General features: G+C 40.5%; 1 protein-coding gene across 1 annotated transcript in view; it reads right to left on the bottom strand.

The window, feature by feature from the left end:
• IL23R (interleukin 23 receptor) overlaps positions 1–15444 on the bottom strand; it is an 85390-nt gene that overhangs the window by 35605 nt on the left and 34341 nt on the right. Inside the window, exons 6-7 of the mRNA XM_011936872.1 lie at positions 14632–14777; positions 2532–2688 (exon numbers count right to left, since the gene is read on the bottom strand). Coding sequence (XP_011792262.1) covers positions 2532–2688; positions 14632–14777 — 303 coding nt within the window. The remainder of the gene's footprint in view (positions 1–2531; positions 2689–14631; positions 14778–15444) is intronic.

Raw genomic sequence — 15444 nt, 5'->3', positions numbered from 1 at the left:
GAAGGAAGGAAGGAAGGAAGGAAGGAAGGAAGGAAGGAAAGAAAGAAAGGAAGGAAAGAGAGAGAGAGAAAGAAAGAAAGAAAGAAAGAAAGAAAGAAAGAAAGAAAGAAAGAAAGAAAGAAAGGAAGGAAGGAAGGAAGAGGAAAGGAAGAAGAAAGAAAGGAAGGAAGGAAAGAGAAAAGAAAGAAAAGAAAACAATTTCCTAATAAATTGTTTCTTTAACATTTTAAAATTTAATTTCTATTTATTTTTATTTTTTTTAAATAGAAGCAGAGTGTCACTATATTTCCCAGGCTGGGTTTGAACTCCTAGGCTCAAGCAATCCACCTGCCTCCATTTCCCAAAGTGCTGGGATTACAGGCATGAGACACTGCACCTGGCCAAAGTATTTCTAAGATTTGGGCAGTAGGAGGTACCTGAAGAGCTTTGCAGCTAGTCATGCTCTTTGCTCCCTCTACTAATTTGGCAGCCATCAATATTTATAATGCATATCAAAGTGCCTTGAAAACATATAACACAATTCCAGAATGTTATAATAATGATGCTATTCATGCTGTGATTATAATGAAGTCCTTCATTTCTGAAAAGAAAATGTTAAATCTAGTGTATGAGGTACCTACAGTAGGGAAACATCTTTAGGTTAGTGGGGCCATTAGTACTACTACAATTACAATAGATTCATTTTATTATTTGCTTCAACTGAAGTCTATTTGGCTAAGATGTTATTGAATGGCATCAGTAAATGAATATAAAATTAAGCTAATAATATTAGGAGTAGAAAAATATCTAAAGATAATAAATCAGCTAAATCCTGTTGATGAGAAGAGAATTAATTCTGTGTTTAAGAGTTTTAACTTTCTGATTGCTTTGCTTTGCATATAGTAGATAAAGTTTATTGGTATGATTCTCTTTTAGGAGAATATGTTCTGAATAATATTTTCTGAGATGGAGTCTCACTCTGTTGCCCCGGCTGGAGTGCAGCGGTGTGATCTCGGCTCACAGAAACCTCTATCTCCTGCCTCAGCCTCCTGAATAGCTGGGATTATAGGCATGTACCACCGTGCCCAGCTAATTTTTGTATTTTCAGTAGAGATGGGATTTTGCTATGTTGGCCAGGCTGGTCTCAAACTCCTGGGCTTAAGTGATCCAACTGCCTTCACCTCTGAAAGTGCTGGGATTACAGGCATGAGCCACCACACCCAGATTATATTTTTCAATACATGTTCTTAGCTTATTGTATGGCTCACAATTGCCCAGGATGTCACCCAGGTTGGAGTTTAGTGGCGTGAACATGGCTCACTGCAGTCTTGACCTCCCAGGTTCAAGTGATCCTCCTGCCTCAGCTAGCATGGTGGACCGCATCTGTAGTCTCAGCCACTTGGGAGGCTGAGGCAGGAGGATTGCTTGAGCCCAGGAGGTAGAGGCTTCAGTGAGCTATGATTAGAGCCTGTTTAGATAAATAATTCTTCCTGTAGTCCCAAAGTAGCTGGGACTATGGGCGTGGGCCACCATGGCAGGGTAATTTTAGTTGTATTTTTGGTACAGATGGGGTCTCTCTATCTTGCCCAGTCTGGTCTTGAACTCCTGGGCTCAGGCAATCTTTCTGCCTTGGCCTCCCAAAGTGCTGGGATTACAGGTGTAAACCACTGCACCAGGCCTCCCAGGTGGTTTTTATGCCCAGGAATGTTTGAGAACCATTATACAAATTATAGTAAGCCTTAAGAAAATCAAATCAAAATAACAATTTAAATGTTACCATCTGCCCTAGAATAGTTTTGTCAATTTTGGTCGAAGTTAAAGAGAAAAAAAATATTTTGTAGCTTTATTTTGTTTTTGTTTTAAACTTATTTATTATTATTATTATTATTATTATTATTGTTATTACGATTATTGAGACCAAGTCTCGCTCTCTTGCCCAGGCTGGAGTGCAGTGGTACAATCTCAGTTCACTGCATCCTCCACTTTTCGGGTTCAAGCGATTCTCCTGCCTCAGCCTTCTGAGTAGCTGGGATTATAGGCACCCGCCACTATGCCCAGCTAATTTTCATATTTTTAGTAGAGACAGGGTTGCACCATGTCAGCCGAGGAGGTCTTGAAGTCCTGACCTAAGGTAATCCACCCACGTCGGCCTCCCAAAGTGCCAGGATTACAGACGTAAGCCCCTGCACCTGGCTGTTTTAAACTTTTTCAGGAAACACAGTCTTGGTCTGTCCTCCAGGCTAGAAAGCAGTGGGATGATCATAACTCACTGCAGCATCAAACTCCTGGGCTCAGGCGATCCTACCACCTCAGCTTCCCAAGTAGCTGGGACTACAAATGCATTCTACCACCCAGGCTAATAATAATAATTATTTTTTTGTACAGACTAGGGTCTCACTACATTGCCCAGGCTCATTTCGAACCGCTAGGCTCAAGCAATCTTCCTGCCTTGGCCTCTCAAAGTGCTGGGATTAGAGGTGTGAGCCACTGAGCTCAGCAGAAAAGATATATAAAGAAAAGTCCAAGAGAATAAAATATATAAGTGCACTCACCTGTTTCAGGTGTTTTATGAAAAAACGGTGAACTCCAAGCCTGCCAGTACCTTTTGCCTGTTTCTTGACATCTCACTTGAAATATGTACTTGGTATTTGGCTCCAAGTAGAATTCTGACTGTTGCACATATGTAAAATTGGTGTCAAATTCTTTAACCTAAAATGGACGGATAACAATAATAAAATACGGTGTGCTTTTAAAACAGTTATTTTATTTAGCGGAAATGTATGGAACACCTATTATGTTCCAAGCTCTCTTCTAGACTCTAGGAAAACAAAGTGTTCTTTATATAAAACACGGCCATACATAACCAAACACTGTCTCAAATATTAAAACTGAAATACACACTACTTTCTTTGAGATGGAGTCTCGCTCTGTTGCCCAGGCTGGAGTGCAGTGGCTTGATCTCGGCTCACTGCAACCTCTGCCTCCCAGGTTCAAGCGATTCTTCTGCCTCAGCCTCCCAAGTAACTGGGACTACAGGTGTGCACTACAACACCTGGCTGATTTTTTGTATTTTTAGTAAAGATGAGGTTTCATCATGTTGGCCAGGCTGGTCTTGAATTTTTGACCTCAAGCGATTCACCTGCCTCGGCCTCCCAAACTGCTGGGATTACAGGTGTGAGCCACTGTGCCCGGCCCACACTGCTTTATGTTTGACAACTGTCTCAAATCTCAAGAAAGTCCAAATATAATATTATATATATATTTATATGTGTACATGTATATGTATATATTTATTTGTGTGTGTGTGTGTGTGTGTGTATATACATATATATGTATACATTTTTTTGATAGGGTCCCACTCTGTTGCCCAGCCTGGACTGTGGAGTGCAGTGGCTCAATCACAGCTCACTGCAACCTCCACCTCTTCCTGGGCTGAAGCGATCCTCCTGCCTCAGCCTCCCAAGTAGCTGAGACTACAAGCATGCACTACCATGACTGGATAATTTTTAATTTTTTTTGTAGAGGCAAGGTCTCATTATATTGCCCAGGCTGGTCTCCTGGACACAAGTCATCCTCTGCCTTGGCCTCCCAAAGTGTTGAGATTACAGGAGTGAGCCATCGTGCCCAGTCTTAATTTTGGAATATATTCTTAATTTTGGAATATATTCTTTTAATGGGGTGGGAAAATGGTAACTGATAGCACCTGTTTGAATTTCTCTCTCCCCTGCAGCTGGATATTTAGATCAATAATTCTTCCTGAATGATGACATAATTTTACTCGCTAATGGTGACTTTTAGAAAAAAATACCTATAAGCTAAGCTGTAAATTGGTCCTCACTGCAGGTTATTGCAGATTTTACAAGGCCCAATAATATACATATATACACACATATATATGTATATATCTATATATGTGTGTGTATATATATGTGTATGTGTCAGAGAAAAATTAAAATATTAAGAATGTTGAACTGAGAAATCCAATGGAGGCTAAAGATAACAGCTGAGGGATAAACACAAAAATCTTTTTTTCCCTGGAGCACTACACCCTGCTATAAAACATAATGAAAAATGAGCCCCAAACAAGCTGTTTCAGTTGGCAGAAAGAAACCAAGGCATTTGTACAGCATCTTCAGTATGTTCTAGTAACTGATTTACCAAGAAAAGTGAAGCATGATTGAAAGGCAGACATAAAATATGTCAATATGTCTAGAAATGCATTTATGCCACAACTAGGTGAAAGCAGTTATCAGATACTCACGAAAGAGAAAGTTAGAACGATTTAGATTAAAAAAAAAAGAATGAGGTATCAACCTCTCTCAGGGATACTTCCATTTAAAACCCAACCTTAGCATTAATCCTTCAAACCTGCAATGCACTGAAAATGTAAAATTCATGGAAATATTTGTTTGGGGATGTCATCCGCCCTAGAATAGTTTTGTCTATTGAGACATGGCTTATGGAAACTCTGAATGATATTTTTCAAATTCTGCATGAAAGATATCATTCAGAGTTTCCATAAGCCATGTCTCTATTCACGGCCCTGGAAATTTTCTGCAATGTTAATATAACTGGAGAGTGTCTGAGGTCTCCTGGGATCTAGAGAAATTTTACTTACTGTGCCAAAGATTTGACTTTCAAATGCACTCTGCTTCATATTAGTGTCTCTTGTAAGGAAGCTGTTATTCTCCAATATGCTTCTTACCATTACATTTATAGATAAGTCCTCTCGAAGGAAAGAAATATCCTAAAGTACAGTCAGAATTCCGAAATAGTAAGAAGAATGTTATGGAACTGTTACCAGTTGTTTAAACCATGAGGCAAACCAGGTGGCTGCTTAGGGCCCTGCAAGTACAACATGATACCTCAGGATAATATCTTTGGAGGCTAAAACGAATATTGAAAAAGCTGGACTTAATTGAGCACCTCTGTAAATAATATAATTTAAAGAGTGCAAGAAATTTTGAAATAAGTCCATTTCTACTTAGAGCCTCAACTCTGAAGGTTGGGGGGTCATTGAAACTTAATGTTCATCAGTTTGAGATCTCTCTTTTCTTAGGTTAAATATAAGTTCCTGGGAACATCCTTGGGTGGAGGGAAGAAAAATCTCCAATATAGTTAGAGTTCTATAATCCCTACCTTCCCCAGCTATCAATGTGGGACACGGCACAGGATGAGAGGGTCCTTGGTAACCCACCAGTGTCTAAGCCCTTGGTTTCTCCCTTTACCCTACAATCTCCTCCTCTTTCTGCCCAGGTAAGTTTTATCTAGTGTTTGGAAGAGGAGGGAAATGGGGTGGTGATGGGGAAATTTATTTGTGACTAATCATATGTTCTTCCACATTTTCTGTCTTATACCAACTTTTAGACTTGGAATGCCAAAGCCAAGGATTTGTCTATGCTATCAGCCCTTCCAAGAAAAGAACAAATACTTGGTTTTGTGCAGCCTAAGTTAAGAATGGTTTTCTCATTTTTAAATGGTCGAAAGAAAATGTTTATAAAAGACTACTTCATGATGCATGGAAATTATGTGAAATCCAAATTTCAGTGTCCAAAAATGAAATTTTATTGGAACAGACTATGCCCATTCATTTACATAATTGTCTAAGACTGCTTTCACGCTACAAACACACAGTTGAGTAGTTGAGACAGAAATCTTATGTTCTGCAAAGCCTAAAATATTTACCATTTGGCCCTCGAGTAAAAAGTTTGCTGAGACCCTGGTGTAGCTTAATTAGAGAAATGAGTCACCAATAATCCACTTACTTGAACACATAGCTAAGATTTCTCTGCCTCTGACTTGAACACATAGCTAAGATTTCTCTGCCTCTGTCACTAAAATTGGACACCATTAAAGACAAATAATAATAATAATAATAGTAATAGCTAATGTTTCAATGAAATGTTTCATGTAGCTAATGCTACATGAACTTGACATTATAAAAATAAATAGAGATGCAAAAAATGATCATGGCACATCCCTGCCTTCCATGAGTTCATAGTTAAAGAGTAGAGAAACAGAAGTGTAAACAGGAAAGTATATACAATGTGGCAAACGCCCCTGAAATAGAGTATATGGAAGGAAGCAGGTGTGGATTGCTGTTCCCAACTGGGAGCTCAATTTTTGACATGAATTTGAGGGGCCTAGAGATACCATACCAGCCCATAAAGATACCAACAAATAGCTAGAAATGTAGGTCTGACTTTCATGAGAGTTGGGAGGGCTCCAAGTTCTAGCCTACATACAGGTATAACTGAGGCCTTGGCAGTAGGTGAAAGGAGTAAGAAAGAGAGGAAACAGTGAGATGGTAGGTATGAAGGGAATGCCAATGTTTAGGGAACTGGCAGAAAAAATAATTTACAAAGGAAAGAGCATCCAGAAATACTGATAAAAGACTAACACATTCTTGAAATGGGAAAACCAAGAGGAGAGACATTTTCAGGACAAGGTGGTCAACAGTGTCAAATGCTAGAGTAGGATGAAGACTGCCAAGATTCTTGGTTTTTGTTGTTTGGAAAAACGCTACCATCCTCCTCTCCTCGCACGAACTGGTTCCAGCAGCAGGTGGAGAGCCTGATGACATTTTGAGGTGGATTGCAATAATGCCCTGGTAATTTCCCTGCCATATATCCTGTCCCTTTACTATGTAGCTTTGAACGTTCTCCCATTCTTGCTCTGGTTTGTCCATGTGGCTTACTTTGAGCCAGCAGACATTGGTGAGCCTGATACAAGCAGAGGATTGAAAGACACTGGAGAGATTGGGTGTAGGTGCTCTTGCCCTCTGCCATCACCGTAAGGACATGCCCAGGCGAGCCTGTTGATGCAGAAAGAAGACCGGGAGACACGTAGAGGAGAGCTCATGCAAAGACATAGGAGTGAGCCAGCTGAGCTGTAAACACATGCTCGATCCCAGCAAGCTCAACTTAGACCAGTTGGACCCCATTGACTGTGAGAAATAAAAGTTTATTGCTATATGTCACTCCAGTTTTTGTGGCAGTTTGTTACACATTATTGTAGCAGTAGATAGCCGATATACCAATCCCTCTTATTTCATGTAAATAGGAGTATGTAATAAACTAGAAAAATGTTTAGGAAATAGAAAGGAATTATATCACCAGTGTCTCTGAATAAAAGTTTTCAGAAACCAACTGTTTTCTAGTTGCAACTCTTGTTCTCTGCTCCCCCTGGTGGTGCTATATAGGCCATCTTGGTAACAGGTACATTTGAGCTCACTTTTCAAAACCTCCTCTTTGTCAGAAGTGGCAAATGGAACCGAAAGAATACGTGTTATCTCATCTGCTCTTCATAACAATCTTTTGTGACAGGTAGTATTAGCTCCATTATATTCATAGGGAAATAGAGTTTGAAAGAGATCAAGCCAGATTTTTTTGAAATTATACCATCAGTAACTAAGTGTCTCTCACAGACTCTACATCACTTTAGGGACTCGATAGATTTTCAGAAAATGAAAAGACAGGTTTCAAACCAACTTTGAAAAGCTAGTTAAATTTTGTAATCAAGATTACATAGTAGGTGGTTTTTCTCTGAGATGTTTATTTTCTTTCTTTTTATAGAAGTGGAGGTCTCACCATATTGCCCAGGCTGCAGTGCAGTGGCTATTCCAGGTGGGATCATAGTGCACTACAGCCTCAAACCTCTGGCTCAAGTGATCTTCCTGCCTCAGTCTCTCATGTAGCTGAATATAGGCTTGTGCCTCCCCTCCTCCAACTGAGATTTATTTTCTTCTTGCTATCTCTGAGCCTTTACTAAAATCTGTATCTGTTCCAACCTGGTCGTCTAAGCTAGACTGCTAGGGAATTCAGAAGGGAGAGAAGTGAATGAGGTTGGAGCTAGATGTTTGTAAATGTTCTCCCAGAGGCAGTTGTGTCTCCAGAGACAAAATCTGAAGCTTTGACCTGGAACCATCTCTCAAGAGATAACTACAGTCATGTGTCACTTAACGACGGGTACATTCTGAGAAATGCATCATTAAGCGACTTCATCATTGTACGGACATCACAGATTGTAATTACCCAGGTGGTATAGCCTACTACACACCTAGGCTATATGGTACAGCTTATTGCTTCTAGGCTACAAACCTATAAAGCATGTTACTGTACTGAATCCTGCAGGCACTTGTAATATAAATCACTAGGTGATAAAAATTTTTCAGCTGCATGATAAGCTTATGGAACCCCATCATATATGCCATTATCATTTGCCTGAAACGTGGACTGCTGCATGGCACATATTCTCCTTGCCTCGTCAGCTTAATTCCCTTAGATACTTCCCAGTCTGTCTGTACCTTAGCTAAAGGAGCTGAAAAGCACCCTCAATACTGTGACTTTCAGGTGGATTCCTTTGCTCTACTATCCCTGCTGCATGGCTCCCCTAGAGGCTAGAGAGCAACATTACTAGCTAGCATTTAGTGAACAATTCCTCTATTCCAGGCTTGTAGCTAACTTTTTACGTCATTGGATCCCCTTTCCCCCAACAAACAGATGAGGTAAGTGCTTATCTTATCCCCATGTTATGTATGGGAATAATGAGGCACAGAGAAGATAAGAAACTTGCTCAAGATTGCATGACTAGGCTGGGCGCAGTAATCTCAGCACTTTGGGAGGCCAAGGGGGGCAGATTACTTGGGATCAGCCCGGCCAACATGGTGAAACCCCGTCTGCACTAAAAATACAAAAAGTAGCCAGACGTGGGGGCTGGCGCATGTAATCCCAGCTACTAGGGAGGCTGAGTCAGGAGAATTGCTTGAACCCGGGAAGTGGAGGTTGCAGTGAGCCAAGATCACACCACTGCACTTCAGCCTGGGCAACACAGTGAGACTCTGTCTAAAAAGAAAAAAAAAAAAAAAAGATTGAATGACTCAGCCAGGAGCAGTGGTTCATGCCTGTAATACCAGCACTTTGGGAGGCCGAGGCGGGACAGTTGCTTGAGTTCAGGAGTTAGAGACCTTGACACTAGCCTGGGCAACATGACACAACCCTGTCTCTACAAAAGAATTTTTTAAATTTAGCTGGGCATGGTGGCACACTCCTGTGGTCAGCTACTCAGGAGGCTGAGGCAGGAGGATTGCTTGAGTCCAGGAGGTCAAGGCTGTAGTGAGTTGAGATTGTGCCACTGTGCTCCAGCCTGGGCAGTAGAGCAAGACCCTGTCTCAAAAGGGAAAAAAAAAAAAATAGATTGCATGACTAGAAAGTGGCAGAGCCAGGCTTTGAACTCTAGAGCCTGTGCTCTTGGCCACAAGGCTTTTCTGTCGCTTTGAAGTAAACCCCCCACCTCCAGCAATATCTAATGGAGGTTGAAGTGGTAGAAGAGACCTGTAATCTTTGGTATCCTCCCACTCCTCTTGACTCTGACTTTCCTGTCTTCCTATGGAAATGCAGAGACAACACTTCATGCATGACCCAGATGAAACTGATAGTAGCAAATATAAACAAAGCTTCATTCTGGCTACAGTGCCTTGGCTTCAGTGATCTGGATAGAAATGGTAATTCACTTTTTCTGTGTTAGCGGTTGTGTTTAACAGAAATGTGGTAGATTGACTGAGGGAGTCATGAGTTAAAAAAAACTTAAAAAAAAAATAATGATGGAGGAGACAGAACCTGGCTTTGGATTGAAACCTATCTTTTCATTTTGTAAATTTTTTTGGTCTTTAAAGTGATGTAGAGTCTGTGAGAGGCACTTAGTTACTGATGGTATAAGTTCAAAAAAATCTGGCTTGATCTCTTTCAAACTCTATTTCCCTATTTATATAATTGAGCTAATACTACCTATCATGAAGGATTGTTATGAAGAGCAGATGAAATAACACATATTCTTTCTGCTTTATTTGACACTTCTGATAAAGAGAAGATTTAGAAAAGTGAGCTCAAATGTACCTGTTACCAAGATGGCCTATGTAGCACCACCAGGGGGAGCAGAGAACAAGAATTTTCAACCAGAAAACAGTTGGCTTCTGAAAACTTATTCAGAGACACTGATAATACAGTTACTTTCTATTTTCTAAACATTTTTTCTAGTCTATTACATACTCCTATTTACACGAAGTAAGAGTATTTGGTATCTGTTTTTTGGAGACAGAGTCTCACTCTGTCACCCAGGCTGGAGTACAGTGGCTCCATCTTGGCTCGCTGCAACCTCCACCTCCCAGATTCAAGTGATTCTCCTGCCTCAGCCTCCTGAGTAGCTGGGATTACAGGAACGCACCACCACACTTGGCTAAATTTTTTGTGTTTTCAGTAGAGACGGGGTTTTGCTGTCATGGCCAGTCTGGTCTTCAATCCCTGAGCTCAGGTGATCCGCCTGCCTTGGCCTCCCAAAGCGCTGGAATTACAGGCATGAGCCACTGCACCCAGTCTAAGAAACTTGGTATTCTTTAATATCATTCTATGACTGTGATACTATACAAGGATCCCAGGTGTCTTATTAGGATAAAACCCCATTAGTTCAGAATTTAAGACTTGAGAATTTTATTTGTGTTGTAAATTCTGCATATTGCAAAAGAAATTCAGCAGGATCTTCACTTGATTATGGATCAAATGATGCAGAACATGGATCCCATTTAAGTGTAATGCAAACTACCAGAAAGTTCACATTTACGATTTGAGTGAACACAGGTAAACAAGTTGACATAAGGAATTTATTTTTAATGAGTAATTTTTAGGGTATATAATAAAATTAGTATAGTTTTGCCCCCATCTTCTTGATACTTTTAAGATATACTACTCTATAGCAAAACTGATATGCAGAATCAGTCTTAAACAGTAAAAGGATTTGGAATCATGCTTAGCACCAAAGAAAAGTTAAGTTATGTTTAATGTATGTTTTAGTGTTAAATATATATAATTTTATTTAACTCTCTGAAAACTGGTAATTTCACAGCTGATACATAACTGTTAATTAAGAAAAGCCAGGCTAGGTGCTGTGGCTCATGCCTCTAATCCTAGCACTTCAGGAGGCTGACGAGAAAGCTAGGGGGAGGATTATTTGAGGCTAGTCCAAGACCAGCCTGGGTAACATGGCAAGACCCTACAAAAAATAAAAATAAAAGTAAATTAGCCAGGCATAGTGGTGAGCGACTGTAGTCCCAGCTGGGAGGCTAAGGTGGCAGGAGCACTTGAGCCCAAGAGTTTGTGGCTGCAGTGAGCTATAATTGCACCACTGAACTTCAGCCTGGGTGATGAAGTGAGAGCCTGTCTCTAAAAAAGAAACCTTAAAAAAGTATCTGAAGAAGAAAAAAAAAAAAGACCAGAAACTATTTCTTAATTATTTGGACTAAATGGCAGTTTGTTACACTTAAAATAATAAAATGGCATTTCTTTTAAAATATATAAAAATTGAAACTTCTTCCTAAATCAGGCTAGTGTTCCTCCACAGTTGAAATTACTGAGTTTTTATTACATCGTTCCCAGGTGCTGTTATCTGATATGACTTTATTAATGAACCTTGCAGCTATGCCTTTTTTAAGACACTAGATAATTTATCCTTGGCATTTAAGGATGGTTCGTTTATTTCTCTAGACATCCACTTTTTAAAACTCATCTTTACTCAGATTATCATCATCTTTAAGCTCACCTAAGACTCAGGCCTATATTGGTAATAAATATTACACTCCGAACTGTACACTTTTCACTTAAAAAGAAACATTCATAAATCTTAGTTCTCTTTTCCGAAGAACTTTTGTTTCCCTGGATGCCTGTCAAATTTCAGCACGGAATACTTAAATTTTTTATCCAGGATCATTGATATAAATTTCACCCTAGGAGACACTGAATTACAAATAGCTAATCAGATAGATTCCTCTTAGTTGAAGATTTGTCTATTTAGCAACTTATGAAAGGCAAGTGGATTGTTTCAAGAAATAGCTCTCTGTTTGCAAGCATACAATAATCATTATTAAAGCTAGAGTGGTTTTCCTAAGCGAATTAACACGGGAACAGAAAATAAATACCACATGTTCTCACTTACGAGTGGGAGCTAAACACTGGGTACTGCATTAGTCTGTTTCCATGCTGTTGATAAAGACATACTGCAGACTGGGAAGAAAAAGAGGTTTAATTGGACTTAGAGTTTCATATGGCTGGGGAGGCCTCAGAATCATGGCGGGAGGTGAAAGGCACTTCTTACATGGCAGCAGCAAGAGGAAATGAGGAAAAAGCAAAAGCGGAAACCCCAGATAAATGCATCAGATCTCATGAGACTTATTCACTATCATGAGAAAAGCACAGGGAAGACCGGCCCCCATGATTCAGTTACCTCCCCCTGGGCTCCTCCCACAACACATGGGAATTCTGGGAGCTACAATTCAAGTTGAGATTTGGTGGGGGCACAGCCAAACCATGTCATTCCACCCCTGACCCTTCCAAATTCATGTCCTCACATTCCCAAACCAACTATGCCTTCCCAATAGTCCCCCAAAGTCATAACTCATTTTAGCATTAACCCAAAAGTCCACAGTCCAAAGTCTCATCTGAGACAAGGCAAGTCCCTTCCACCTATGAGCCTATAAAATCAAAAGCAAGTTAGTTACTTCCTAGATACAGTGAGGGTACAGGTATTGGGTAAATACAGGCATTTCAAATGAGAGAAATTGGCCAAAACAAAGGGGTTATAGGGCCCATGCAATTCTGAAATCCAGCAGGGCAACTTTAAAGCTCCCAAATGATCTTCTTTTATTCCATGTCTCTTATCCAGGTTATGCTGATAAAAGAGGTGGGTTCCCATGGTCTTAGGCAGCTCTGGCCCTGTGACTCTGCAGGGTATAGTCTCCCTCCCAGCTGCTTTTATGGGCTGGCATTGAGTGTCTGCAGCTTTTCCAGGAGCAAGGTTCAAGCTGTTGGTGGATCTACTATTCTGGAGTCTGGAGGATGGTGGCCCTCTTCTCACAGCTCCGCTAGGCAGTGCCCCACTAGGGACTCTATGTGGAGGCTCAGATCCCACATTTCGCTTCTGCACTGCCCCACCAGAGGTTCTCCATGAGGGCCCCGTCCCTGTAGCAAACTTTTGCCTGAGCATCCAGGCGTTTCCATACATCTTCTGAAATCTAGGTGGAAGTTCCCAAACCTCAATTCTTGCCTTCTGTGCACCTGCAGATTCAACACCATGTAGAAGTGCCAAAGCTTGGGGGTTCCACATTCTGAAGCCACAGCCCAAGCTGGATGTTGGCCCCTTTCAGCTATGGTTGGAGTAGCTGGGACACAGGGCACCAAGTCCCTAAGCTGCAGATAGCACAGTGACCCTGGGTCCAGCACATGAAACCACTTTTTCCTTCTGGGCCTCCAGGCCTGTGATGGGAGGGGCTGCTGTGAAGGTCTCTGATATGGTCTGGAGACATTTTCCCCATGGTCTTGGGGATTAACATTAGGCTCCTTTCTACTTACGCAAACTTCTGCAGCTGGTTTGAATTTCTCCCCAGAAAATGGGTTTTTCTTCCCTATTGCATAGTCAGGCTGCAAATTTTCTGAACTTTTATGTTCTGTTTCACTTTTAAAACTGAATGCCTTTAACAGCATCCAAATCACCTCTTGAATGCTTTGCTGCTTAGAAATTTCTTTTAACAGATACCCTAAATCATCTCTTTCGAGTTCAAAGTTCCACAAATCTCTAGGGCAGGGGCAAAATGCTGCCAGTCTCTTTGCTAAAACATAACAAGAGTCACCCTTCCTCTAGTTCCTAACAAGTTCCTCAACTCCATCTGAGACCACCTCAGCCTAGATTTTATTATCCATATCGCTATCAGCATTTTGGGCAAAGCCATTCAACAAATGTCTAGGAAGTTCCAAATTTCCCACATTTTCCTTTCTTCTTCTGAGCCCTCCAAACTGTTCTAGTCTCTGCCTATTACCCAGTTCCAAAGTTGCTTCCACATTTTCGGGTATCTTTTAAGCAATGCCCCACTCTACTGGTACCAGTATACTGTATTAATCCATTTTCATGCTAATGATAAAGATATACCCAAGACTGGGAAGAAAAAGAGGTTTAATTGGACTTACAGTTTCACATGGCTGAGAAGGCCTCAGAATCATGGTGGGAGGCAAAAGGCTCTTCTTACACAGTGGTGGCAAGAGAAAATGAGGCAGAAACAAAAGCGGAAACCCCTGATAAACCCATCAGATCTTGTGAGACTTACTCACTATCATGAGAATAGCATGGGAAAGACTGGCCTCCATGATTCCATTACCTCCCCCTGGGTCCCTCCCATAACACATGGGAATTCTGGGAGATACAATTCAAGTTGAGATTTGGTGGGGCACAGCCAAACCATATCAGGTACTCATGGACATAAAGATGGCAACAATAAACACTGGGGACTACTAGAGTGCACAGGAAGGTAGGAGGGCAAGGGTTGAAAAACTAATTATTGGTAACTATGCTCAGCACCTGGGTGACAGGAATCATACCCCAAACCTCAGTGTCATGCAATATATCCAGGTAACAAACCTGCACGTGTGCCCCTGAATCTAAAATAAAAGTTGAAATTATTTTATAAAACAAAAACTAAAGTGGCTTCAATATCATGCAAACAATCAGATTAAAAACATGTAAAATAGACATAATAAGTCCACTATCAGTAGTCACTGATAGTTGGCTTTTAAATCATTCATTCACATGCTAAAGAATAATGAAAGTTGAGCTTACATTCCAAGTTTGGTTTGTTGTAGCCTTGTATCTCATTTCACAGGAAACCTTTTCAATTGTTGTTTGACTGTCCCAATAAATTATGGTCTTGGGCACTGTAGCATTTATAGTCTCAGCCCTGGAAATGATGGATGCAGAAGGTACCACTAGGAAAAAAAAAAAAATATGTGGCTGTTTAAAACTTGCCTAGAGAGAAACCGTCATCTTTTCATCAATATCTAGACATGTGAAAGTTCAAAGTAAAAAACATAATATAAAATTCATGACCTAATGAACAGTTAATGAACATTTTCTTATTCACTAAATTGTAATGTAGAAGAAAATTGCTGTTAAGGAAAATTCTATTCAACCCATTCCCTATTTTAAAAAACTGAACTCTAATAGTCCTGTCTTTCCCTGACCTTCCACTCCCTTATAATCCTAACTAATAAAATTCCAGAGCCTAGCCTTGTTAACAAAAGAGTATAAAAATGAGATAAAGGAGCTATCTCCTCTTCCCTGCATCTGTTGACGAAGAGATGATATGCACCCAAATTTAGTTCAGATGATCAGATTTGATAAGATGTTAAATTGAGCCAGGTGTGGTGATGTGTGCCTAAATTCCAACTGCTCAGGAGGCTGAGATGGGAGGATCACTTGAGGCCAGGAGTTCAAGGTTGCAGTGAGCCATGATGGTGCAACTGTACTCCACCCTGGACAACAGAATGAGAGTTTGTCGAAAGAAAGAAAAGAAAGAAAGAAAGAAAGAAAGAAAGAAAGAAAGAAAGAAAGAAAGAAAGAAAGAAAGAAAGAAAGAAAGAAAGAAAGAAAGAA

The sequence above is a fragment of the Colobus angolensis genome, unplaced genomic scaffold (genome assembly GCF_000951035.1).
Source record: "Colobus angolensis palliatus isolate OR3802 unplaced genomic scaffold, Cang.pa_1.0 Scaffold158, whole genome shotgun sequence".
NCBI lineage: Eukaryota > Metazoa > Chordata > Mammalia > Primates > Cercopithecidae > Colobus > Colobus angolensis.
The sequence above is the reverse complement of the archived record's forward strand: the minus strand, read 5'-3'. Positions and strand labels throughout refer to the sequence as shown.